The sequence below is a fragment of the Terrapene carolina genome, unplaced genomic scaffold (assembly GCF_002925995.2).
Source record: "Terrapene carolina triunguis isolate 2854851 unplaced genomic scaffold, T_m_triunguis-2.0 Scaffold95, whole genome shotgun sequence".
Classification (NCBI taxonomy): domain Eukaryota; kingdom Metazoa; phylum Chordata; order Testudines; family Emydidae; genus Terrapene; species Terrapene triunguis.
In genome coordinates this window covers 44,077,587-44,105,314 of record NW_020664446.1, presented here as the reverse complement: position 1 = coordinate 44,105,314, position 27,728 = coordinate 44,077,587, and the positions used below count along the sequence as shown (strand labels likewise).

General features: G+C 43.3%; 1 protein-coding gene across 1 annotated transcript; it reads left to right on the top strand.

The window, feature by feature from the left end:
• The first annotated feature begins 3,552 nt into the window (after positions 1-3,552).
• KIF1BP (KIF1 binding protein) lies at positions 3,553-21,875 on the top strand. Its single transcript, XM_024198118.2, has 7 exons — positions 3,553-3,976; positions 6,977-7,075; positions 13,132-13,211; positions 13,303-13,486; positions 14,741-14,825; positions 18,482-18,591; positions 20,410-21,875. Exons 1-7 carry the CDS (start codon positions 3,608-3,610, stop codon positions 21,286-21,288), a joined length of 1,806 nt encoding a protein of 601 aa, XP_024053886.1. The 5' UTR covers positions 3,553-3,607; the 3' UTR covers positions 21,289-21,875.
• Positions 21,876-27,728: the final 5,853 nt, after the last annotated feature.

Sequence of the window (27,728 nt, the reverse complement as noted above, 5' to 3'; positions counted from 1 at the left end):
GTTCTAGCCTCAGAGGTTAAGAAGAACACATTTCTTCCTCCTCCTTGTAACAACCTTTTACATACTTGAAAACTGTTATGTCTCCTTTCAGTTTTCTCTTTTCCAGACTAAACAAACCCAATTTTTTCAATCTTCCCTCACAGGTCATGTTTTCTAGACCTTTAATAATTTTTCTCGCTCTTCTCTGGACTCTCCCCAATTTGTCCACATCCTTCCTGAAATATGGCGCCCAGAACTGGACACAATACTCCAGTTGACGCCCAATCAGTGCAGAGTAGAGTGGAAGAATTACTTCTCGTGTCTTGCTTGCAACACTCCTGCTAATACATCCCAGAATGAGGTTTGCTTTTTTTGCAAAGCGTTACACTGTTGACTCATTTTTTGCTTGTGGTCCACTATGACCCCCAGATCTCTTTCCGCAGTACTCCTTCCTAGGCAGTCATTTCCCATTTTGTATGTGTGCAACTGATTGTTCCTTCCTAAGTGGAGTTCTTTGCATTTGTCTTTATTGAATTTCATCCTATTTACTTCAGACCATTTTTCCAGTTTGTCCAGATCAATTTGAATTATAATCCTATCCTCTAGGTACTTGCAACCTTTCCCAGCTCGGTATCGTCCGCAAACTTTATAAGTGTATTCTATGCCATTATCTAAATCATTGATGAAGATATTGAACAGAACCGGACCCAGAACTGATCCCTGCGGGACCCCACTCGTTATGTTCTTCCAGCATGACTGTCAGCCACTGATAACTATGCTCTGGGAATGGTTTTCCAACCAGTTTTGCACCCACTTTATAGTAGCTCCATCTAGGTTGCATTTTCCTAGTTTGTTATCAGAAGATCATGTGAGACAGTATCCTTGAGCTCAGGGTAGTCAGGAATGCCTGGATCCATTTCCTCTCACTGGTCAAGGGAACACACACGAGAGTCCTAATGACAACATAGCTTGTATATATTACATAAATCGAAAAGTAGAAGTCAGGTCGCCCTTTCTTTGCACAAAGCACTAAAGTAATTGCACTGGTGAATCTCCCATAACATTACACTATCAGTGGCCTACCTTCCCGGCACACAAAACTCGATGGTGGACAGTCTCAGTTGCAAGTTCCCACACAACTACAAATGGGAGATAAACCCAGTTGTGCTTCACAACATATTCAGGTGGTGGGGGACACTGAAAACAGACCTGTTCGCCACTTACCTGAACAGGAAATTGCCATGCTACTGCTGGGCCAGTATCCCCAGAGCAGGGATAGGACAGCACTCTCTGGGCAACGCTCTCTTTCTTCTGTGGGAAAAGGACCTTCTCTATGCCTTTCCCTTGTTTCCCCTACTGTTGAAAGTCCTATTCAAAATAAAAAGAGAAGGAGCACACATCATACTAATTGCTTCCACCTGGCCAAGACAGACTTGGTAGTCTTACCTGTCACAACTTGAGACGTGCCTGTCAATCTGTCTTCAATCCACTCCATACCTCCTCTCGCAGAATGAAGGACACACTCTACATCTCAACCTCGGGATTTTCCGCCTCAAGACTTGACTCCTTCATGGTTCCAACGCATAGAAAGCTCCTGCTCAGGGGAGGTACAAGAGGTATTACTACACATTAGAAAAGCCACAACACGCTGTACGTACCTGCAAAAGTGGCCCTGGTTTCAGGCTTGGTGTAATTCCCAACAAATTTCTCCGCCACTCACTACTCTTCCAAAGATCCTAGACTGTGTACTGACTCTTAAAAAATCGGGACTATCTCTCAGTTCACTCAAGGTCCACCTAGTGGCTATCGGAGCCTTCTATCGACATGTAGAGGGATACTCAGTGCTATCACATCTAACCACAAAATGATTCCTCAAGGTATAGTAAACCTTTTCCTACAACCCTGACATCCCACCCCTAGATGGGATCTAAACCTAGTGTTGAAAAACCTGACTAGACCTCCCTTCAAACCCATGGTTTACATACCTGTAAATGAAAACTGCCTTCCTGGTGGCGATCACCTTGGCTAGGAGAATAGGGGAAATAGCAGCTCTGATGGCACGCATCCCCTCTACACAGTATTCTTTTGGGGCAAGGTCACACACAAACTGCAGCTGAAGTTTACCCCCAAGGTGACCTCCCCTTTTCACATGAACCAACTGATCCACCTTCCAACTTTTTACCCTAAGCCTCACTGTGATAAAAGGGAGGCTATACTAGAGACATTATATGTTAGGAGAGTCCTGGCCTTTTACCTGGATAGGACGAAGGCTTTTAGGAAGTCTCCCAAGATTTTCCTTTTTATTGTGGAAGGATCCAGTGGGGACACACATCTCAAAGAACCATTGTTACTGCAGAAAGTGAGTAACTTCTTTGTTTCTTATGATATATAATTGAAATCTAGACATTAAACATACCTTTAAATATTTCTCTTGCTCATTAAAAATAAAATCTAAATTCTCCAGATTTCTCATTTTATGTTGTTCAAGTGTGCAATTTGCAATGAGAGCTGCTTGGGCCTACTCTGACATTTTTCTGATTGTTTCTTGAGGTCAAAGAATAAAGAAAAAATGTATTAAAAAAGAAAAATATTTATCTTGTTGAACAATAGGATGTCATTACCAGATCTAAGAACCCCAGAACAAAATTATTTAAATAGACTGCGCTCTTGCATTTCCCCATGGGCCCTTTGGGGTTTAAGAGAGAAATAATAGGGAGGCAGTGTTAATGGGCACTTCTTCTCTTCTAGTTCTGTGAAACTTACAACTAGCAAAGGAAGATGCTCAGTACTGGGAAATCGTTAGCAATTCATTCCTGGGATGATGGCACCTGACAGACATCCTGTGTTCCTGCAGGTGCTGCAGCTGCCTTCCCCCAGAGCAGTGGTTCTCAACCAGGGGTATGGGAGTAAATCAACTCATCTAGATATTTGCCTAGTTTTACAACAGGTTACATAAACAGCACAGCACTAACAAAGTCAAAACAAACTAAAAATTTCACACCAGTTGTTTGTACTGTGCTATACTGTATGCTGAAATGTAATTGTAAATATATATTCCAATTGATTGGTTTTAAAATTATATGTAAAAAGAAGAAATTAAGCACTTTTTTTTTACTAATAGGGTATTTGTGACACGTTTTTATTTTTGTGTGAGCTTGTAAGCAAGTAGTTTTTAAGTGAGGTAAAACTTCAGGTACACAAGACGAATCCGATTCCTAAGAGGCCTAGCGAAGTCTGGGAAGGTTAAGAGCCAGTGCCCCGGAGCACTTCATGGGCGTGTTTTGCGCAGAGCTGGGGCTGTGGTAATGTGACGATCCAGGCATATTTGGCATCTGTTTATTCACGTGTCCCTGGCCCTGTGCTAGGCTGCCCCTGAGGCGGGCACAGGTTGGGCACTGAGCGCCCTGCGGCTCTGAGAACGAGGCGCGGGCGCTCGGCGAAAGCGCGCCGCCTGTACTGAGGGTGGGGCGTGGTACGAGCCGAACGGTAGGGTCGGGCGTCATGACAGTAGAGGGCAGACGCCCCTAGCGTCCTGATTGCTCGCTGAGTGTCACGTGTCCGCTGTAAAACGCCGAGCCGAGCCGGCGGCGGGTCGCAGTTGCGGGTGGCGTTGGGCCCGGCGAGGAAGATGGCAGCGCCCGCCGGCTGGGCCTCGCTCTGTGAGAAGTTCCGCAGCTCGCTGAGTCTCTCCAACGTGGAGTCCAAGAAGGACCCGGAGAACGAGCCCTACCGCTCCAAGTACGGCGCCCGGGAGCTGCTGGAGGAGATCCGGCAGCTGCTGGGCTCGGAGGAGGCGGCCGAGGCCGAGGGCGCCCCCGCGGGGGAGGCGGCGGCGCTGCGGGCCGTGCGGCTGGCCGTGGTGGAGTACGAGCTGGGGGTGAATCACACCGAGACCGAGGAGCTCTCTGCCGGCGAGGAGCACCTGCTGAAGTGCACCCGGCTGCTGGAGCGCCACCGCCTCTCCCGGGACTGCGTCTCCCTCTACATCCAGGCCCAGGTAGGGAGCGGCCGCAGCCCTGGGCGCCCCGGGACGGGCCGTGCCGATGAGCTTCTGCCGCGGCTCGAGGCGAGTGGGCGCCCGTAGGCGGATGGCAGGCCCTGGCTTGATTCTCCTGGCGGGCGAGGGTTTGACTGAGTTGCCCTCTGGGTCCCACTGTGGTGACTTGTCTCGCCGTGGACGGCGGCCAGCACCTCTGGGCAGCGGGGGGCGGACTCGCTCTAGACTCCGGGTGGTCGGAGTGTGATTCTGGATGGGGGGAGTCTCCAATCGATATGGAGCATCGTACTATTTGGGACTTGAAGTAGGTTTGCGTAGATACCCCATTTGCACAGTTGAGGTGTTCCTGACCTTAGGCAGCGTAGCATATAAACCTTTCCAGATCTGGGCCCGTTTTATTTGTGATGCTTAGGATTAACAGTGTAAGTGGCGATATGAGCTATTGAAATGCTGCAATCTTAGGGCTATGCTAGTTAATATTTAAACAGTGCTTTGAAAATATAAAGTTGCATTGCAAAATTGTGATGAGAATTTATTGTTGCAGTTAATCTGTTTGCCTGCTCTTTAACGTTAGGGTAATATAATACCTTAGGTATATTACCCTACCCGAGTGAGTAGAGTTTTGCAAATACTGTTAATTTCCTTACAATAATTTCATTCTCCTCTGTATATTCCCTTCAGAATAGTTACCAAATACATGTACGTTCTCAGAGATGTTCCAGTCTTTACTCAATTTTTACATCGCCTAAAAGAAGCAGTCTTAAAAGAAGATGTCTTAAACATAACGACTGTTCAGATGTCCTTACAACAGTTAGCTGATCTAACCATAACAGACAACCTAATAATAACTGTCTCCTTGTGAAGCCTTGCAGTATTATTATAATAGGGCAGGGGTGGCCAGCCTGAGAAGGAGCCAAATTTACCAATGTACATTGCCAAAGAAATACATCAGCTGCCCCCCATCCACTCCCTAGTGCTTCCTGCCTGCTGGCAGACCTCCCCCCCATCAGCTGTTTCATGTGAGCAGGAGGCTATGTGGGGGAGGGGCAAGGAGCGAGGGCACGGCAAGGCAGGGGTGTTGGGGGAAGGAATGGATTCATAGAATATCAGGGTTGGAAGGGACCTCAGGAGATCATCTAGTCCAACCCCCTGCTCAAAGCAGGACTAATCCCAGCCAGGGCTTTGTCAAGCCTGACCTTAAAAAAAAAAACCAAAAAAACTCTTGTGGAATGGGGGCAGAGCAGGGGGTTGAGCAGTGAGCACCTCCAGCACATTGGAAAGTTAGCATCTATAGCTCCAGCCCTGGAATCAGTGCCTAGGTAAGGAGCTGCATATTAACCTCTGAAGAGCCGCATGCGGCTCTGGAGCCACAGGTTGGGCACCCCGTAATAGGGGATAATGGAGAGAGACTACATACCAGTCAGAAAAAATGACTACTTGTAGTCAAGTGGGTTACCTGAAATTTTCAAGGTTGCATTTGCGTGTGGTCACTGTCTTCCAGTGTGACAACTTGGGGTCATACTCAACACTATAAACCTGTCATTTAAAAGTTACAGGCTTATTCAGAAACCATTCAAAATGGGTTAGTGTCCCACCAGTAACTAAAAGGGTCACAACTACACAAGTTTACATCATGCCAGAGTTTTTTAATTTTTATTGCCTTAGGCCAAGGATTCAGCTCTGCTTCTGACTTGACTTTTGTAAATGTTGCTTGTTTGTAACAGACAGGTGCTATCTTCTGGATACACTGTCTTTTTTCCTGCTGTTTCAGACCTCTCTTTTTTGCTATATCCAGAGCTGTTTCCAATGCTATTAGAAGTTCTGTTGCCAGATGATGCTCTTGTTCCTAGCATTGGACAATGTATGCAAAATAACACAACTAGAAATCGTGGTGTCTAACACAATCTCACAGGCTGTAACAAACCTTGGACATTTAAAGGAAGACAACGTAAATACTGCAGTACAAGCAATAATCTACAGAATTGGCTTTTTTTTTAAGTGCTTTATATGCTTTCTTTGTACTGACCTCTATTGTGGAAGCACTGGTACAGAGTTCCTTTTATCAAGTCAATTCCTATGGCCCTGTCTCTGATTTGTGCCCTTCTGCATAGGGCCGTACGAGATGATTGCTGTCTGATTTTGCCTGTTACACTGTACATCCAGTCCCATGGACTTAGTGTTTCTCTTCATGAGCACCACACAGTCTGATGCTCCTAAAAGAAGGCTAATTTGAGTGGGCCAGCTGCAGAGGCAACTTGATAGAATTCCACTTTTACCCCTCTTTAGTTATATATTAAGACTTGCCTTTTCAAATGAGCAAATATAGAAACTAAATTAGTGTGTGTCCAACTTGGAATGTTTATGAATGCTATATTCTTAATGATACACTTGGAGAAGCTCTTTGAAATTGGAGAGCCTCCAGAAGCAATGTAAGAAATGTTGCCATGTGAATTGTGTTTTAGGTCTAAAATACCCATCCCTTAACTTCTACTTCTTAACTTTTCTTGCCACCTTTGCCTATCAATGAAGATGCTTATTTAAACATCATCTGCTCTTTCCTAGCTCAACTTCTCATCCTATTTTATCCAGCCTTGAAGTCATAATACTGAATTTCTAACTTCCTGGTCATTTTTATGACCACACTGATGCTATGACTTAATTGCAGGGTGAATCAGAAACAGAACTATGAGAGAGAGAGAGAGAGTATCTGTTTAAACATACACCTGAAAATTACATGTTTTTATATGTTTGGGTCTTTATTTTCATGTTTGCTATAGTGTGATAAGGCATCTTTAAACAACTCAAGGTAAGAACTATGGGCCAAGTACAATCCTTTTTCTCCAAAGGCAGTAACTCCCATTGACTCAAATAGGCTGTGTGTGTTGTGGTGGAATTTGGTTGTGTTTAGAGAACTTTGTTGTTGAGAATGGGAAATACTGGAAAATAACTTCTTTTTTTTTCTTTTTCCCTTTTTCCCCTTTCTTCCTTTTACATTTATAGAACAATTTGGGTATCCTGTGGTCTGAAAGAGGTGAAATTAAAACAGCACAGACTTACTTGGAATCTGCAGAGGCGTTGTATAATCAGTACATGAAAGAGGTACTGTTAACAGCTTATTTTACACATGCACTGCACTATTATTTATTTGTGTTATGGCAGCACCTAGAGATGCTAGTCAGCACTGGGGATTATGCTGAGTGCTGTAGACGATAAAAGATGGCCATTTTCCTGAAGACTGCATCTGGCAGAAGAACATCATTTTTAAGCCTTCACATGCAGAGGCATTTCTTGTTAAGTATACATAGTGAATATTTTTTTCTGAAAAACATCTTCGTGAAGCATGAATTTCTGAGCTTCCTGCTGGCAGCTACTGTGCTTCTGAAAAGTGACATAATGTGTGTTGCTAGCACTACGAGGAACTGAGATCTGTGATTCATGATAGTTTCAATGCTGGTTTAATAATCAGCAAATGAACTCTGCTTAAATACTAAAATAAGTAAAATAATCAATGCTGGAAGTTTTTTAGCCAGAATTAAAACCAGCTGGAATCTAGCTTCCACTAACTCTACTTAACTTCATACTGATAGTACTGCAGAGCCATGAGAGACTTCAAACCATTTCTTTTAGTTAACAAGGAAAAGGGTTAATCTTAAATACTCCTGAACTGTCTGCATCGATTTGCTGTGACAATTTATAGTGCTGCATGCATTTAGCTTTCTTTCAGAAAGGTTCTTGTGTGTCTCAGGCAGTCTTGTTAATGACCAAACTCCTTATGCATATTAAACAATCTAAGGGCATGTCTTCACTGTTAAAGCGCTGCCGTGACAGTGCTTTAATGTGGCTGTGTAGTCATGGCACCAGCACTGGGAGAGAGCTCTCCCAGCACTATTAAAAAAACCCACCTACACGAGGGGAGTAGCTACCAGCACTGGGAACACTGTCCACGCTGCCACGTTACAGCGCTGAAACTTGCAGCGCTCTGGGGTGTGTTTTTTCACACCCCTGACTGAAAAAGTTGCCGCGCTGTAAAGTGGCAGTGTAGACAAGGCCTGAGTTGTTGACTCTGCTGTGTGATAGCAGTGGCACAACAGGGCTTTTGTTATGCTCTTGGCAGAGCTATTTATACATTGTGATTGCCTCAAAGACCGCTTTCTGCATTAATAATTCACCTTTTGTGACTTTGAAGAAAACCATAGTACACTGCAATTCAATGCACTGGTAGGTGGGGAAATCCCTCCAATTACAGTTTGGTATTTACACATTTTTGACCTCTCTGTCTTTGTGAGGACTGAACTTTTACAAAATGTCTCCTAGTTAATACCGGACACTCATTTCTGGCATTGATGCTGTGTACATGACAACCTGTATTCAATACTCCTGAGGGCATTCTGCACCAAAAAATTAAATTCTGCACACAATTGTTTAAAATTCTGCATGTTTTATTTGTCAATAAATAAATGTGGAGGCTCCAGCAGTGCAATAGGGAGCACAGACCATTGGCTGGTGGGAGATCACTCTGCAGCCTCCCCACCCCTGGGACACGGATTCAGCGGTGAGGCTGCACCCGACCCTGACACAGCACAAGGCCTGGGCCTGTCCCAGAAACACCCTGGGGCCCTGCTCCTCTGTGCTAGGCACACCAGGTGTGGGGCAGGAAGGCTCAGCCAGGCAGGATCCAAGTGTGAAGGGGCTCAGTATGGGGGCATCCAGATGTGTGGTGAGAGGGTTCTGTGTGGGACAATCTGGGTGCCCGCAACTCAGTGGGAGGTCTAGGTGTGGGGGGATCTGCATGCACAGGCTTGGGGGTGGGGTTTCAGGTGCGGGGATGTAGTGAGCTCAGTGGGGGGTGGTCTAGGGTGCAGGGATGGGGGTCTGGAGGCAGGGGGTCTGGGTTCGGGGGGCTCCAAATGAAGGGGTTGAGGTATGGAGTGCTGGAGGGGTTCTGGGTGTATGGGGTGAGGCTCGGCAGGAGTATCTGGGTATGGAAGGTCTGGACCCCATGCGCAGTGGTGCAGAATTCCCCCAGGAGTAATTCAAGGTTTTGACCATAAGCATGATCCTGAAGCAGAGGTTGGTTCTATCTCTGATGTTAGAAACTGGATTACCGTTTTGTTCTTCTTTTAACTCCATGGAGCTCTTCCAATGTTTCTCTGAAAAGACTGAATTGAGATGGAAAGCTGGAATAATAGTCAGTTTGGGAAGATTGTTTTGTGGGATTAGTTTTAACATGCATTTAAATTTTGAGAAGGTCTGTGCAGTTGTGGATTTACTGCCTGATTGGTAGGATCTGAGATTTGAATATTAAAAATAACGTACAAAGAACTTTTAAAATCAAGTTTATTCACTTTTTGCTGCTTTATGAGGTGTAAAAAAGGTTTGAAAGCTTTCAAGTTTCTTGTGACAGAATTGGAGTTTTAAGATTCTGTATCCTGGCTTCAGACAGCTTAACTAGTTCTGGCCAATAAGGCAAAAAGCCCAGGAACTCACAAGAACAAAGGAGACCTGGCAGGATTAAAAATAATTATTCAGAGGAGTGAGACAGAGACATGGGAACCCTGCTGGGATGTCTGAAGAAGCTAGGCCTGCCTAGGTCACCATCACAGGATGGTAGGGCTTTTTAAGTAAGATAACAAACACTCTACACACATCTGTCTTAAAATGCTTTGTTCCTACAGCAAAATAAACAATGCTTTGGTTGCTATTTACATCACTGATCAGACTCCCAAAGAGAAGAACCACAGGTGCTGAGACCAGTTGGACCTGCTCGCTTACCACGGTTGATTCAAAGGGTACTGGGGCCTGGTCTAAGAGTGGGAGAATCCTGGAACTCCATCCAGCATAGGTAAAGGTATGAGGCCTGAGATCTGAAGGGAGCACTCAGAGACCGGAAAGAGCCAGTGCAGATAGTCCTGTAACTTTTTAAACTTCAGAAATGTCACCTCTGATCTCCTGGAGTTTGCTGAAGAACTTGTTGGGAGTCTCTGAGGGAATGTATTATGAGCTCTTGCACCTCAGTTGAACTGGTGGGAATCTTTAATAAATAATTTTTATTTAAAAAAGTTAGTTATTGATCCTAAACAAGCGTAACCAAAAAAAAGCATTGATGAAACAAATTGACTCTAAAAATCCTTTCCTCCCTGGGTTATTTAGCTTTTGCAGTCTTGTGATGTCATCACTTCATTAGTTCTTCAATCACCATCCTTTTTCCAGGCTAGACAGAACCTGAATTAAAGACCAGCAGTATATAAGTGTGTACACACACCTTTCAGGGTTGTTTTAATAAAGAAGCAAGCAAAGGCACAAGCCTATTGCGCTGTGCCATCCCCCCCCCCCCAATTTGTGGGGGGAAAGGGTAGCTATATTACGCCTTCTCCCAGCCCCTACCCCACTTCTCATGAAGAATGTTTCTCTGAGCTGCTCCATCTTTCTCTGCAGTCTCTGTCCAGGAGGCAGAGGGAGGTAGGTGGATTGCCACAGAGAGAGTTCCATTCTGGCCACGTCTTCAGTTTTATTCTAAGTGTAAAGAACAGAATTACTTGAATGTGTCAATCCTGTTCTATGTTAATATCATGAGCTTGATCCAGATTCCCTCTGCCTCATGGGACGTCTTGAGAATGTAGACAAATAAAGCCTGTTACAGAAGTTCCTGCCTCTTGACATTATTCTCTTAGCTTGGCAGAGACCATGTGGCCCAACAAATAAGGTACTGAGCTTTGCATCTGGAGATTTGGATTCTAGTTCCAGCTCTTCCACTGAGCTGTGGAGACCTTAGGTAAGTTGTTTTGCCTCTTTGTGTCTCAGTTTCCGCACCTGTAACAGGAGGGTAGTGATATTTATCCTCCCTTGAGAGAGATGGATGAAAAATCCATGTAGAGCTAAGTACTGTTATTACAGGAACATTTATCTGCTGTTCATTTTTGAAGTGATCAAGCAATAAGCTTGTAAACTACTATGTACACTAGTACAGCAAGTTGCACTGCTAAACTGATCTCAGGCCTGGTCTACGCTGGGGGGGGATCGATCTAAGATATGTCGACTTCAGCTACGCTATTCTCGTAGCTGAAGTTGCGTATCTTAGATCGACTTCGCGACCTCGCGGTGCAGGATCGATGGCCGCCGTTCCCCCGTCGACTCCACTTCCGCCTCTCGCAGTGTTGGAGTTCCAGAGTTGACGGGGAGCGTGTTCGGGGATCAATTTATTGCATCTAGACGAGACATGATAAATCGATCCCCGATAGATTGATCACTACCCGCCGATCCGGTGGGTAGTGTAGACGTACCCTCAGTGTTGAAAATGCTCATAATGTCATGTAACACGTGACTAGCTAATATATTGGCATGCTTAAAAACTTCCAGAATGGTAAGTGATATGAGGAAGCCATCTTGGAAAAATATCTACAGTCCTCAGCCTGTGCCACCAGCAGTTGAGGTACTATTGGGTAGGTGTACAGAATTTTCATAAAAAGCAGGCACATACATAGCTATGAAGCAAGTTAGGTGCAGACAGACAAAGTTGTGCCATAAACTGTGTTGGCATGGTATGGCCCAATCGTGCTAGCTATAACTGTGTCTGACAGCTGTCTTACAGCAAGGTGGAACGGACACAATGGTAAGATGCTGTATACAGGACCATTGTATAAACCCCAGAAATCATCTCCATAAAGAGAGTGAACAAAAACTAGTTAATGTAGAACAAAACTACATTTACTTCCCACACATCCTAAATATATCTTTAAATCCATCTAAATCAGTACTCAAAGCTATGACTTCCCCCTTTGAAAACTGGTGGAAGAGAGATGCTTTCCTCTTTGGTTCAGTCTCTTCAGGAAGCATGGTGTCTCTTTGGAATGAATGTTTTGTTGTTCTCTGTTGAACCTAATAAACTGAAATTGATACATCAATGGAGCTTTTCTTTAAAATGAATTGCACTTTACCTGTGGTCATGCAGCTAGATTTGTGTGGTATCCTTTCACTCTTTGCCTCTTTCTTGTCCTTGTATAGATGACAGTAGGGACCTGAAATAGCAAATGCTGTGAACTGCACCTTGTTAGAAATGGCATGCCATATGGGGATTTGATATGCTGTGGATCTCAAGCTTTCCTGGCCCCTGGGGAGTGTGTTCTTTATTCCCTTCTAGTGGCTAGACCACATACAGAGATTTTTGAGTCTGTTGCCTCCCATGTTAACGGGCTGATGTGCTGTAGTTTAAGCAGTAGAGACTCATGCTTCTAAGGCTTGTCTAAACACAAATGCTGTAGTGCTTTAAGTATACTGGTATAATATAAAGTGATACACCCTCCTCTAGTATGGACACAATATCAGCATAAAGGTGCTTTAGACCAGTACAGATTTTCCCATATGGGAAGGGGAACAAGATATATTGGAATAAGGCACCCTTATATCCACACCATGACTTGTACCAGTATAACTATTTTGATTTAAAAAAAATAATTCCTAGCCAAAATAGTTTTACCATTTCAAAAACAGTGTGTGGACTGGCCTGAGATTGTTCATGGGGAGTGAACCCGTAATCTCTCTAGGGACAATGTTATGCTTTCACACATGAGTGACATTGCTCTCACAAAGTAGTTCATTGACTTCTGTGTGACTGCTCCTGATTAAAGCTACTCACATGTGTAAATGCTAACAGGATCAGACCTCACGATAGGGTCTGCTAGGCATTTTCTATGCCTATACTGCAGGAAATATTGTGAAGGATACTTGTGTGTGTGCTGGTAGTGTATCTTGGTAAATGAATTCTTTATTTGATATTTGTAGACATATTTAATAACTTCTCATGAGATCAATATGAATCCAGAGTAAATTAGTTTGTCGCAATGTAATATTCTAAAAAATACACTGTAGTTGTATATGAGAAAAGCAGTTTTATAACACAGTAGAAAAAGTGAGGCATACTGTTTGCCTTTTTTCTAAAAACATCTCATGGACTTCAGGAAATCACATTAAATGCAACATTCAGAAGTTCTGTGGAAAATCAACAGTCTAGCGTTGAATTTGGGATTGAAAAACTGCAAATGCTCACCAGTCTTTATGGTCTTACATTGTGTGTTTCACACTGCAGCCAGCAGAGGGAGCACAATATCACCAAATAAATTATAGTTTGTGTATTGGATATACTGCTTATTCTTTTTCAGAATGGGAACCCTCCTCTTGATCCCAACGAACACTTCATGGCTGAAGAAGAAAAACTTACAGATCAAGAAAGATCAAAAAGGTGGGTGCTGACTAGAGCATACATTTGAAACGAGTGTGTGATGGCTGTTTTTAAAAATAAATCTAAAGTAAGACCCAAATTGTCTTCCCAGATTTGAAAAGGCCTATACCCATACATTGTATTATCTGGCTCAAGTCTACCAACACCTGGAAATGATTGAAAAGGCTGCCCAGTATTGCCATACCACCCTTAAACGACAGCTTGAGTACAGCGGCTACTATCCAGTAGAATGGGCTCTGAATGCTGCTACCTTGTCACAATATTATCTCACTAAGGTAACCATTTAAATGTTCTCTGCTATTGTTATGACTTATTAATCTGCAATCATAAAAAGTAACTACAAAGTCAGAGTTGCCGTTCCAGTAGCTCATCGAGATATGGGACCTACTGGATTTTAAAATGCCCTCCTTTAAACACACACATAGTCCTCAGATGTCAAACATCTGTCTTAAGGGAGTGCAGTGGTTCCACTTCCTATGGTAGCATGTTGCCAAAAGTGAGCAGGGGATAAACTTAAGAACTAAAGCACAAGTGGGCCCGGTAGTACAAATAATTCATAATAATGATGGTTTGTGATGTGCTTATGAGGGTTTTTTTTTTTTTTAAGGTGAAACATAAGGGAAAATAATTATTTTTAAACTACCTACTACTAGTACTTAGTTCTTATCTAGCCAAAGCAAAAAATTCAGGTTTGAGTCTTACACTGCACACTTTAAGTAATTGTTCTTGGATATTTTAGCATGTGCACAAAATTTGTTGAAGGTTGTGAGAGCACTAGAATTAATCATATAATGGATGTTGTGTTTGCCTCCAAAGTCTCTGCACTGTCACTAAACAACTCACTGCTTTGTGACGTACTTCTGTTTTTGAGACCTTTCATACTCAAGACAACTCAAATTCTCTTGTGTTCTGTAAAACAGTTTGGTGCTTTGGAGACTTCTGCAATACCACTTAGTTAAGGATAGAGTTTCAGCAGTAACTTTTCACTCCTGTACCTTTTGAGGAGATAAATTGAAGGAATTAACCATGAAGTAAAGTACTACTCAATGTGAGAGTAAGGGAATCAGAATCTGACTCATAGTGTATACTCAGTTTATGTTCAGCTCAGGGCTGTGTTATGCCCCACAACACAGTGTTTACCACACACCTCAGGAAGTGACAGTAGCATAAGTCAGAGCAGCATGGAAAGAATTTATAATGTTCGTGCTTTGGTCCTGCTATAAAAGGCAGTGACTATCTCTGTGGGGGTTGTTGGTTGAGATGGGATATGTGGAAGCAGAGATACTTGGTGGGAAGGTGCTATATTCCATAGTAGATGTAAAAAATCATCTTTCCTTTCAAATTGCACCGTATTACACCTATATTTTCTAGTGTCCAAAGGAAAATGCCCCTGGATCTCTCAATTCTGCAATTTCCCCATCTTCACATGTCCTAACTATACAAATTGAGGGACTTAGTTAAGTCTAAAGTAGCAGCTCATTGGCTGTTTTGTACCTATGATGGAACACTGCTCTTTCTCTCCCCCACAGCAATGCTTTATGGAGTCTCGACACTGTTTAGCAGCTGCCAATGTCATCTTTAGCCAAGCTGGACAGGTTCCTTCTTCAGAGGACAGTAAGCTTTGTGTTTTTGTTTTAATGGTAGTTAGCTTCAATCAAGTAGCTTTGAAATAAGCATTGTTAGTATGGATGTTAAATGCTCTTGTGCTCCTCAGTTGGGAGCTCTAATAGTAGTTCCAGTTCCTTTTAAGAGAATTAATTATCTTTCCTTATACCAGTACTACTATTAAACCAAGATTTTAAGTTGTACGCACAACAGTTCTTAAGATTTGGTACATGTAAATACCTTGAGAAAAGCTCAGATACTTATTGCTGCTTATTCAGGAATTTCACCAGAGTCAGGTGATACTTTAGTGGGTTGTGTTTTGTAAAATTGACAGATGTTAGAAGTTGCCAGGAGGATGGGGAAAAACATTGGGGCAGGTCTAAAATTTGAACAGCTCCACCCAGATGTTTTCAGGAGTATGGGGGGATATTTCTCACCCTTAATTTTTTTTTAATTAAATTCTGGCTCTCACATTTACAATACAGTGTATAATCTGTTTAGAGCAATCCCTAAATGAAAACTGTTAAACGAATCTTATGCGAGAAGACATTTCCTAAGAATAGGCTTAAAATGAAGACTTCAGCATAAAAGCAGTTCCATGTAAAACACCCTACAATTTGTCACTTGACGTGATGCAATCTCATTAAATGGTACTTATGAAGTTGTCATCATCCTTGACTAACTTCGTATTGGTGTAATGAAATAACTCTTAAATTAACAAAATCAAGTGGAAAAGAACGTACCCTCCTAAAGAGACAGCCATACTTCTGAGGGGTCATGGTCCTATGACTATAGCTGTGCTACTTGAAACATCCTACCTCTCCCATTACTTCCTGTAAAACAGTAAGCTTTGGTTTCCACATCTGCAGCACAGCCCTGGGCATTTCAAAGTCTTGGACAACTGAAAGCTTCAGATAAATGAGGCTTTAGACTCATGGCAGATTGTGCTAGCATTCAAAAGGGCTGCATTTTTTGGATTCCCCTAGCCTGCCGTTGCTGCAGCGAATGTTAGCTAGTTTTAAAGGGTTCATGCTAATTGGAATGTTGTCCCCTTAAATCCAATTGGCATTGTTATTCAAGGGTAAAATGCAGCTGAAGGGAACACTGCCAAACTTCCTTTAACCAGAGTTCAGTCAGCTGGGTTGCACAATGTATAAATGTCATCACTTACGACATTTTTTGGAAACTTGAAAATGGACAAAAACCTATATAGAGTCACCCATTATATCTCATCTAGCCAATTTAGCTACATTTTTAGGAGGCAGGCTGTGCAAGAGCCATTTTAGATAAGGAAACCTAAGACTTTACAAAATATTGGGTTGTACTAATTGTAGAGGTCTGTCAAGACGTCTTGGAATAAATATGAAATATTTGACAGCTGTGAATTCACGCATCTAGATTGCCATGGTCACTTGACTGTTACTGTCTGGATGACTAGGGGACATTGGGGTCAGAAATGTGGTATGCTTTCACCAAGAAAGCCACCCAGAGACTCTAGCTGGTAGGAGTAGAAGCAGCCAAAGCTGGAACTGCTGCACTGTGGCGGGGAGGGGTAAAATGGGACCCAGCCAGAGCCACCTTTCCCTCCCAGAATCTTGCAGTACCCAGAACTGTGCAGGGGAGGCCACATGTTCACAGCTGTGGGGCCTGCATCTCTCCTACTGTCCTGTGGGTTGCAGAGAGGAGACTCCATCTGGTAGGAACCAAAGAAGGAATCTTTGGACATTGAGAACTCTACAGTTGTGACTGGACTTCCTCTGCTCTGTGCTGATTGACTCTCACTCCCACCCTCAGTCTCTTCACCTGAGCTTCATTCCACACTTGACATCTTACCTTCTTTTCCCCCTTCCCTTCTTGCTTATCTCCTCCAAACTAAACCTTCCCCCTCAAAAAAATATATATATAATGGTGGAACTAACATGATGTTTGCTGCCATCATGCTGTTCACTTTGCTTGTGTGTCAGACCCTTTCCTCCACCCTAAAAAAACGAGGAGTCCACCCTATGTCTGTCTTGTTTATTTAGATAGTATGCTCTTCAGGGCAAGGGTCGTTGTCTACTCTGTACAGAACCGAGCACAGTGGGGGCCCTTTTCTTGGCTGTCCCTTAGTCACTACTGTAATAAACACGATTACATCATAACAGAGAAGTATATGGTTAGTGATGGTCTCTACATCCAGTACAGGACTGAGAGTTTAGAGACAAGGGTCCTCTTTCCAACTCTGCCAAAATCTTCCTGTGTGACTTTGGGCAAATTGCTTAACCTCCCTGTGCCTCAGTTTCTCATCTGTTAAATAGGAATAATGATACTTCTGTCACATAGATGAGGAGACTAATGACTTGAGATCATTGGATGGAAGATGCTATATAAGTGCAAAGTGATATTTATTACAGCATGCTGGGAATTGCTTCTGGTTTTTTTTTTTTTTCTTTTTTTTCTCCTCCCTTCCTCTTAAGTTTTATATCCTGAGCCACTGTACTATGAAAATCATCATATGGAAAATTCTGGGATCTAAAACATGGGAATAAGTTCCACTCACTCAGATTTTCAAGGTAGGAGCTTTATCAGTCAGTGATGTGTCACACTTCTGCATATGAAATAGCTGTAATTCATCAAATCTCTTTTAAAGGAGAAAAGGCTGGATTGGTCAGTAAAGGTCTAGAGTTACTTCACCTTAGTACTTGCTAATAAGAACACCTGCTTAAAGAACAGACACCCGCAAGCATGTGAATGGAACATATCTAAATTCTGTTGTTAGTAAAACAAAGCCAAAACCATCCGCTGTGTACAGTGCAGGGATTCTTAAACTAATGAACAAATGGAGGTCACTTTGAGGCTATTGAGAATTCTCCTTCTCCAACTCTTTCCTGCCGTGCCCGTCCCTACCCCCCTCCCCCCCCCCCCCCCCCCCCCAAAAAAAAAAAAAGTGAATGTAGTGCCTGTGAAAGGTACCAATTTAACAGCACTGGAGACTGAAGCATCCTTTGTATCCAGAGAACAAGAATGGCGGTGTCAGCAGTTGAAGCTTCCCCACACTGGCCCACTAATTTGTCTCCACTTCCCCTAGAGGTGATTGGATAGTTCAGTTTTAACGTCCGTTCAATCTTTGGTGCCTGTGTTGAGACGTCAACAGTGTTGCAAATTGTGACTGTGGTGGGGAACTTGGGGAGAGGAGGAGAGCGTAAGAGTTTGTGGGCTAGCAAGTCTTCCTGTTCCTATACTTTTGATTGGCCACGGACTCTACTTCCTCAATTTGACACTCTCTATTTCACTATAATTCTTAGGGCTGTTGCAAGAGCAAACAGTGTGTTAATCATTCTAGAGAGCAGCTTTGCTGTTACAGTTGTTTTTGAAGGGCAGATGGGCTCTCACTTTAGAACAGAAAACAAATCTGTTTGTTATACTCTGGAAAAACTCCAAGACCAGGTGGTCTTCCTGTTACATATCTAAACTGTTTTTTAAAGGCAATACTTGATAGAGCCACAGTAATCCATCTTCTGAGTCTGCTAGGGTTAGGGATTACAACCTTTGCACTCTTAAAACTATAAGGGAAAGACAGAAAAATATCCTGATCAACGTAAATGATCGTTCTTTCATTTAATGTAACATTTGAGCTGGAATACTTCACTTCTCCCCTGCTTTTATTTGATATGTGTATTTCTCAGATGAAACAGAACAAGACCAACAGGATCTTCGACAGAGAAAAGCTGAAATTGCAAGATGTTGGATTAAGTACTGCTTGACTCTTTTGCAGAGTGCTCGTAAATCACTTGAGGTAATCAACGATTACTTTTAAACAATTGTGAACAGAATCAACAAAAACTTCGTTTATAAATAACAGGAATAACTTCACTACCAGTCATTAAGGATGCATAGTTGCACAGCCAGTAATCAAGAGACAAATATTTGAACTCTAGGCTGTACATATTCTAAAAACTGCTAACCCTTGAATAAAGCTGTTCTATTACTAGTAAGTCTGGAGACTGGATCAGAAACAAGCTCTTTGCTTAGCCCTGCCGGGTGATTAATGGAACATAGCAACTTCACAAGTCTCCCTGATCTTCGCCCACAAAGCCCCATTCTTAGGCTTTAATTCAGCAGAGCACACAAGTATTTGTTTGAGGCCTTGTCTACACTGCAAAGTTTTTGTTTTTGTTTTTGTTTTTGTTTTGGCAAAAGCTGCCTTTTGCTGACAAAACGGGAGGGCATACACACTAAAAAGCTACTTTTGGTGGCAAAACAAAACCACCTTAACAAGAGGACTAAAGCTTTTTGCGGCAGAGTTAAAGCGACAGAGTAGACACTGCTGTTTGTTTTGTCCACATAACTGGCTTCCACCATTATATCACAATGCCTGCCCTGACTGCTCTGCTCACTGTTTTGATCTCTGCTGCCCTGCAGGCATGTGCCCCTCCCCTTTCAAAGCTCTGGGGAAGTATCTGACAGCTGAGCGGGCTGCTCCCTTTGGGGAACAAAGAGCAAATCATTAACGTGGAATGCTCCTGTCTGCTCTGCACTAGGAACACCGTGGCAGGCAGACTGCTGCTGGGGGGAAGGGGGGGTGAGGTTGGGGAAAAGGGACTGCTGTGCTGCTTTGACATTCCTCAGCATGTAGAGCTCACAGAGCTGCTCAGGATGCTGCTCCCAGCAGCTGCGGAGGCTGTGGGAGAACTCGGAGGGAATCACAGAACTGCAGGCAGGCAGAGTGGGCTGCTTCGGGAGAGAGTACTGTGCTGAGCAGAGCCAAGGGCTGACGTGGAAGAGGTGTTTCTCTCTTCTCCCCTCCCCCCCCCCCCCATGCCTTAGGATAGGTCGGTCAGCCTGCTGTCTCCCCTGCCCCAGACACACCACTCTCCTCTCCCTCCCCCCACGCACTTCAGTTGAAAAAGCGGCTAACAATCTACTAGGATGCCACTGGAAGGATGGGATTGAGAAACATGCATCATGTGATGCTGTACCTGCCCCATGAGTCATTGCAGACCCTTCCCAAAACACCCTGCAGCCAATTGCACTGTGGGATAGCTACCCACTGTGCACTGCTCTCTGTTGATGTAAGAGCTGTTAGTGTGGATGTGCTCTGCCGACATAAGGAGTTAGTGTGGACATGCAACAGCGGTTTTATTTAAAGCGCTTTAATTAAAGCGGCATAACTTTTGCCGACAAAACTTTGTATTGTAGGCAAGAACGAAGTGTAAGCATGTGGGTAATGTGATCCTTATTCAGCACTTAAGCATTCAAATAGTTCCATTGACTTCCAATGGGACTATACAGTGCCCATTAAGAAGGTGCTGAAAGTACTTCGTTGAATTGAGGCCTTAAAGGGCTCCAGCTCCAATGTCTGTCTGGATACAAAAACCCCGTGGGGTGGAGACATACTTCTAAAATATCCATGTTAAATAAATCTCATGCACTACAGAGTTAAGATCATAATTTGTTTAGTGAGCATAAGTTTTAATATGTTAGCATGCCCACTCTCTTGTCTTGCTGTTGCAAACTTCTGTTTGCATTGAGGACTGTAATTAAAAGCAGCTTCAATGCATATTATTCTCTGTAGCCACATGTATTTTAAACTAACATGCTCTGTCATTTTTAGGATAATATCGGAGAGTTGGATCCAGACAGGCAATCAGAACTTAAAGTCCAAAGGAAAAAAGAGGAAGATGAAAAAGAGAAGGGCAGGAAGAAAGCTGTCCTCTTTGGAACCAGTGATCTATGTGACTCTATATTAGCCACAGAAGAGAAAGTGAGCTGTATATGTCCTTTAGATTTTCAAGAAGCCAGAGAAGTCTTCCTAGTGGGTCAGAATTATGTTCATGAAGCAAAAGAGTTCTTTCAGTTTGATGGCTATGTTACTGACCATATTGAAATTGTTCAGGACCACAGTGCCTTGTTTAAGGTGCTTGCTTTCTTTGAAGAAGATTATGAGAGACGCTGCAAGATGCACAAGCGTAGAATAGATATGCTGGAGCCCATGTATGTGGATTTGAATCCACAGTATTACCTGCTGATAAGTAGGCAGCTTCAGTTTGAATTAGCGGACACCTATTATGAGATGATGGATTTAAAGGTAGCTATTGGTAACAGGCTAGAGGAACTCGACTCTCATACTATAAAAAAAATTAATTCTCTGGCTCAGTTAGCAGTCAAGTACTATGAACTCTTCTTAGATTCTTTGAGGAACCCAGATAAGATATTTCCTGAAAAACTTGAGGATGATGTTCTTCGCCCTGCAATGGTGGCCAAATTTCACATTGCACGATTATATGGCAAGCTTATTACTTCTGATGGCAAGAAACAACTGGAGAATATGCAGACCTCATTGGAATATTACACATTTCTAGTAGACTATTGTGAGAAGCATCCAGAAGCTGTCCAGGCCATAGAAACTGAACTAGAACTCAGTAAAGAAATGGTCGGTCTGCTTCCAACAAGAATGGAGAGGCTAAAAGCCAAACTGTCTCCGTTCAGTTAAACCCTTGTCTTCAATGAATGGAAATGTGCAATATTAAAATGATCTCTGTCAAACATACTTTGGGACAGTTTCCATACCTTGTTGTTGCCCTTAGCAGTCAGATGTCTGCAGCTATAAGATCCAATTATGGTAGGCACCATAGAACCTTTTTAAAATTGAGAACTGTCTAGTTTAGTTCCTCACCCATGCTAACAGTATAAACTCTAAATGTAAAATGAATGTCCATTTGATGATCTGTATTGCATGCTCTTTATGTAAATACAAGCCCTTCCTGCCTTACTTTCTTCCTCCAGTACATAATTCAATTTCTAAATGTAGTGTTGTACTTCAGATGTTTCTTTTAAGGGAACCTTTTGGGTAGCTTGACTGGTCCTAGAAACCTTTTCTAAGAATCAGGCTTTAGGCATGCATTCTGTCTACTAGACAGGATTTTAGTCTTTCTAACCCATGCTCCCAAGATTATCCATATGGAAAAGAGCCTTATCATAATTGTGTCCTGTATTTATTTTGTATGTTGCGAAGTGACTTTTGTTGCAGTTAAAACAGAGACCTCTTAGAGGCTCAATAAATGGACTTGCTTGACTAAACTTTTTCACTGAGTCCTTCTGATGATTTAATTTTTGTTTAAGACCTGATTAACAGTAGAATCCTGTCCCACTTTTTGCAGGAAACTAAAATATCTTAAGTTTTAACTAGCTGAAAAACTCTATAATCCTGTATGACTTTTAACGGTTGTACCAATAGACAAGCACCAACATATCCAGAACAGGAAAATAAGAAATAAATGATCAAATACACCATGAAAGGTGTGCTGGTTCTATGCCACCTCAGGAGATTGACAGGGCACGGGGCATCCCTCTATTTCAGTGATCTCCAACTGCCAGAACAGCATTTTGACTAACTAGGCATAAGTTACAGTATTGCAATAGCTGTTCTAATTTTCATGAAGGGCCAGCTCAGACCTTGGCCAGCTCAGACCCAGGCCAGCCCTAGGATTGAAAGAGTATAAAGGTGTCTTAAAACTGCCTTTGCCTCACCTATCCCAGTGTTGCACTGAGAAGAGTTTTTCCTGGATTGGAAGTTCTGGCCCAGTATGTGTAAAATGAATGTAGCCAGCAGATATCAACTAGTGCCTCAAGTAAAGACAACCGGTAGACAGTGTACCATCCTGAAAACCGTTCTTCCCTAGAAGAGAAGTAGCTAGTTGTGCCAACAGTTATGTAGATGCACACAGCTGAGGAATTTTCATGTCTTTAGCTACTGAAGGGCTCGCACACTTCATAGCTTGTCTAGGTTGAGCTCATTGCATATACCAGGGCCTCCTTTCATTCCTCCATTGCCCCCATGAGCTCTGTGTGACCCTCCCATCCCATTCTGTTTTAGGGACTCCCTGCAGCCCTCCACCATGCCTGGGGCTCTGGATGTGCCCCATTCTCTGTGCCAGGGCTCCTGTGTGCACCCTGTTCCCACTTCTCCCATGCCAGCAGCTCTGTCTGCCCCGCTGTGCTAGGGCCCCGATTTTCACCCAACTAAAAGTTGTGTACCTTTGCCACATTGGGGGGCCACCGTTCTCTCCCCTCACCCCCCGGTTGTTCCCCATCCCAAGGGCTGTGTGCATGTCTCCATTTCCCCCTCCCCACCACCATTATTATTTATCTGGGAATAGGTCATTGAGAGTGTCAGTATATTAAACTCTCTGGGGAGGATGAGCAGAGATGAGATAATGTACTGTCATGCTGAAAGTTTTTATGGTTGCTGTCAACCAGTTTGATGCGTAGACAATTGCAGAGGTGCTTGAAGCTGTGGCTATGCTAAATAGATGGCAGGGCTCAATGCATCCCCGTTATTTGTCTCCCTTGTGGCTTTCTGATTTTCCCAAAATCAGTATGGTTCTGGCCACTCATGCCTAGAACATTCCCTGAAATTTTGGAATTTATCAGATGTGGTGTTCAATAGTTAGTTGTTACAGACAGATGGAATAATGTCAACAAGTTGAGTGTATGGCTTCACAAGATTGGCCAATAACTAGTCAAGTGTAGAGAGAGAGAGAGATGCCTTTGCCCCACATGTAAGGGCAGAGAAATATACTTCACAGGCTTTTTGTATGTATTGAAGTCCCCTAATTGTGTGCAAAAATTCTGGTAAAAGCACAGAGGACTGATTGTCTTCCACACTCTTGTGTATATGCTCAAGTTTAAGTTCTGCCATCTGTAATTTCCAGGGCATCTGGTTAGCACTAACCACAGACAGAAATAGGTCAGAAATCAGACAGTCTGCTATGTAGATGGACTTACTCAGCCTTCAAGATCTTCCTCCTCTAGTGTCCTACCTTGATTATTCAGTCTTTCCTGTGACACTAATGTAGACCATCTACTATTTCTGAATGATAAAGTCCTCACTGAACCGTGCTATGATTATTTATATTTCAGGGCTTGTTTAAAGCTAGTATGTTTTTGTGTGTGATTATTTGGGGAATCTCTATAAAAGTAATTAATTCTATGTGATATTATGAACTCTGTATGTATCTTTACCAAGCTGAAAACTCAATTTTCAAGGGGCCTGCCTCCCTACCTTCCTAAATACAGATGGTTCCCCCAAGGACTCCCAAGAGAAGGGTGCGCTATGAGGAACATTGCAGTTAGGAATTACTTTCCTAACTGATCTGTACTCTCTTATGGTGGGATTCTGGGAGAAGGTGTATCTAAGATATGGGGGAGTTTGAACAAGTGAGTGCTGGAGCCAGAGGCTAGGCAGTTGGACAGTAAGTTCCAGCTGTCACGATGGGATGCTATTCAGAAAGTTTGCTGCACCCTGAGAATGTGCCCCGGGACCCCAAGAGTGGGGCAGTAGCTGGGCTCCATTCAGACGCTGGAGGCTTAAACCACCTAGGGGTTTCAGTGGCTGGGTTCCTCACAGTAGTCTAGTGAATGAACGAGAGGGGCTTGACTGGGAATTTGACAGCTTTATATTCTCAAGAATTCCTCTTGCTCTGTGTTTAAATATACAACTTTGGATTTATACATGGTAAGTGTTCTTCACTGCTTGGGTTTTCCTTGTTTTGTTTTTGCTCCTTCCCCCCCCCCAAAAGGGGCTCTTTTAAACAAATACTAGCGGTTGTACAAAACTGCTTTTATTATGTAGGTCACAGAAGGAACCATTAAACTCATTCTACTTATAACCCAATGAAGGATTTGAAGTCAAAACTGTGTGTGTGCTAAACTAGTACACCAATCAGTCCATAATTAATATTTTCCTACTGTTATTTCAAACAGAATAAACCTAATATCACCCTTCAAATGTTCGTCCTAGTGGGCCAGTGTTAAAGTGAACTACAAAGTAATCAAAATTAAGATAATGGGAAGTGTATGTGCTGAATGTCCCTTCTAGCCAGACTGTGGCATGTACTGAGGGGCAAAAATTGACTACTTTTCTTATTTTTTTTTTTTTTTTTCCCCTCTGAAATTCTCTTTGTACTTCTTAGATCTTTTGAAGAGATCCCCAAATGCATGCGTCAGTGACAGTACAAAATACCATGGATTGCATGGGTAGCATGGGACATTGTCATCCAAAAAAGTACAAATGCATTCATGGCTATTGCCAGTGAATTGGATAGCACCTAAGAAGGTGTCACAGAAATTTTTTAGAAAGTGAGTTAAAATTCCTTTAAGTGCTGAATGGGCTCTCCTCCACCCCCTGGCCTTGCTAGGATGCTGGGTTTAACTCTGGTTTTGCTTTGTAATGTTCCTTTAAAAGGGTGCAGGGCAATGTAACTAAAAACAGGCTTTTACCCTTTGCTGACTGTTGATCAAAAGCTTGAAGCCCTTTAGCTCAAAGAGCAAGCAGCTGTTCAGTGTCAAGAAGTGTAAAATAACCCCATTCTTGCTAGTTTCTTAAATCCTGGTGAACATTCTTTGAAGTTGAATTTGAAAGGCTATTAATCTCCAGAAAATTAGACGCCAATTCTTCATCTCTTCTAAAGAACATTCAAAATTATGACTAGCAAAGCGTATTCTGCTACAAGACACGATCATACCAGATGTCCAGCAACGCTCATGGTGTTGCAGTACTTTAAAAAAAAAAAAATTATATATATTATTGGCAGCCCTTCTGATACTTTCCATGTGGACAATCACTCTTTAGCATGAATTTAGATAAATCTAATATTTAGTAATCTCTAAACGACGGGTCTCAAATTCAATTTACCTTAGGGCCAGTGCCAGTCCTCAAATCTTCCCAGTGGGCCAATGTCACTCATGCTTCCTAGAACCCCCCCCACCCCCGCCAAAAAAAAACTCCGCCCCCACCTGCCCAAGGCTCTGGGATGGAGTTTAGGTGGGGGAAGAGGTCTGGGGTAGGGGATTGGGGTGCAGGCGGGGTGAGAGGTTGGGCTATGGGAGGGAGTTTGGGTGGGGGAGGGGGTCAGGTGCAGGCCCTGGGAGGGAGTTTGGGGGGTGTGGGGATGCGGCGCAGGCATTGGGAGGGAGATTGGGGGTGCGTGGAAGGGGAAGAGGGTGCAGCGCTTACCTGGGGCTCCAAGGCAGGGTGGGCTGGGGGGCCTCTGTGCGCTTCTGCTCCCAGGCACCGCCCCCGCAGCATCCCATTGGCTGCAGGGGCGCTTGGGACGGAGACAGCGTGTGGAGGCACGGCACAGCCCCGCCCCTGGGCCACAGGGAGGGACTAGCAGCCACTAGAGCGAGCAGGCAGACGCCGCTCAGCTCCACTGTGCTGCCGGGGCCCCTGAGGGGGGAGCGCCTGGGGGAGGCAGGTGGTGCCAAGGGAGAGACCCGGCCCCAAAACTGCTAGAGCCCTGCGGGCCACATTGCAGCCCACTAGCCTCCCCAGATGGCCCGCGGGCTGAGAGTTTGAGACCCCTGCTCTAAACTGGTATTAGATTAGGTGGCAAAGCTCCCTTCAGGAATGTTGAGTTTTAACTACAAAGACTGTGTGAGGTCAGGTGTTTATTTCAAAGATTAATTAAAGATTAGGTTTCTGTGAACTCAATTTAACCTCCTGGGTTTTTGTTCCTTTTTGTGCCTCAAAAATCTTACCAATTAAACCATCACACTCCTTTCTGCTGGTACTATGATTCTGTTTTTTCTTCCCAAGATAAAACCGGTTTAATGAGTATTATTTATTTTATAAGAAGCTCACTGATTGGTGCAGAATTCATGTTGTGTGATAATAAAGGCCATCTAAACTCAAAGGCTCTTCAGTTTTTTAATAGTTCAAAACTTGTAAGATTTCATTAATTACAATTCATGTTTCCACAAAGGTCTTTGCTATCCTGGATGAAAAGCAACATATACAGTAGGGACATCATTTTATCTGATTATAAATGCACTCCTTTAAGTGAAATGTCCAGCTCTGATAGCAGGCAGTTGCATGTTAAATTTTGTAAAATGGCTTGAATGAAGGCTGTGGGCTGATTAAATTGATGAGACATCCAAGCAAAGGGCCAAATGTCTGCCTTGCTTTGCAGCGTGGCCAGAAATGAAACATTACAAAAGGGCAGGAAGGCCCATGAATTCATGGAAGGGGAGAATGGAGCCCACTCTCTGTGCTTCATCCGTCCCTGGAAACCTCTCGTTTGAATGCCATGTGGGCTATGGTGTATGTATTGGATTGGAGGAGAGTGGATGTGGAGAACTACCATTCTTCATGGCGTTCTTCACCTAGCAGAAATACTGCCAGGAAAACTGAGAGAAGTCAGTAGTGCTGGTAGCAGCCCTACCATCCCCTTCACATCTGGAAAGGTAGAGTTCAAGTGTTCAGAATTTGGCCTGGTGGATTGCCCCTCAGCATGCCAAGAGGTAGAGAGGGTGATGAAGATGAGTAAAGGCGCTTGATTTCCTTGATACCCCAGCAACCATGGGGTTGAAGTCTGTTTTCCTTCTTCAGGTTTGGAAGACATTAGGGCATGCTCTGGCACAGACTTTTGTGTCCTTGACAAGTCACCTAACCTACCACAGTAGCTGCAAAATGAGGATAATCATGCCTGCCTCAGAGGATGTGAGGATTAATGCATTATTCAGTGCTTTGTATGTGTGTTAAGTATTATTGTGTTTATAGTTCAACAACAGGAAATATTGGAAGAGTCTGGTTAAACCCCACCCAATATAATGAGAAGAAAGACTGATACGTCATCTTGACGCTGGGAGTTAGATGTTTTGGTTTTGATTAGCGTTTGCTTTTCATCCAGCATCATGAATAAGAGGGTCAGCTTTAGTTGGTCACGTTGCTTTTTGAGGGACTACAGAGGACCATTAATGTTACTTAAGCATATTGTTGAGCTAATAATTTTTTGCTTTATATATTATTCTGTGAAAAACATGCAAAGGAAGACTGACTTAGTGTGGCAGACCATTCAACTAACCTTGCTATATTCTTGACATTTCAGAGACCAAAACTGTTATGTTAAAATCAAGTGTGTAAACTTGTGG

What these genes read in the sequence shown, in the direction of transcription:
- KIF1BP (XM_024198118.2), top strand. Translation starts at nt 3,608, where the DNA reads ATGGCAGCGCCCGCCGGCTGGGCCTCGCTCTGTGAGAAGTTCCGCAGC. An exon ending in ATAATCAGTACATGAAAGAG is followed by an intron (nt 7,076 to 13,131) that starts GTACTGTTAACA and finishes ATTCTTTTTCAG; the next exon opens with AATGGGAACCCTCCTCTTGA. An exon ending in GGTTCCTTCTTCAGAGGACA is followed by an intron (nt 14,826 to 18,481) that starts GTAAGCTTTGTG and finishes TGTATTTCTCAG; the next exon opens with ATGAAACAGAACAAGACCAA.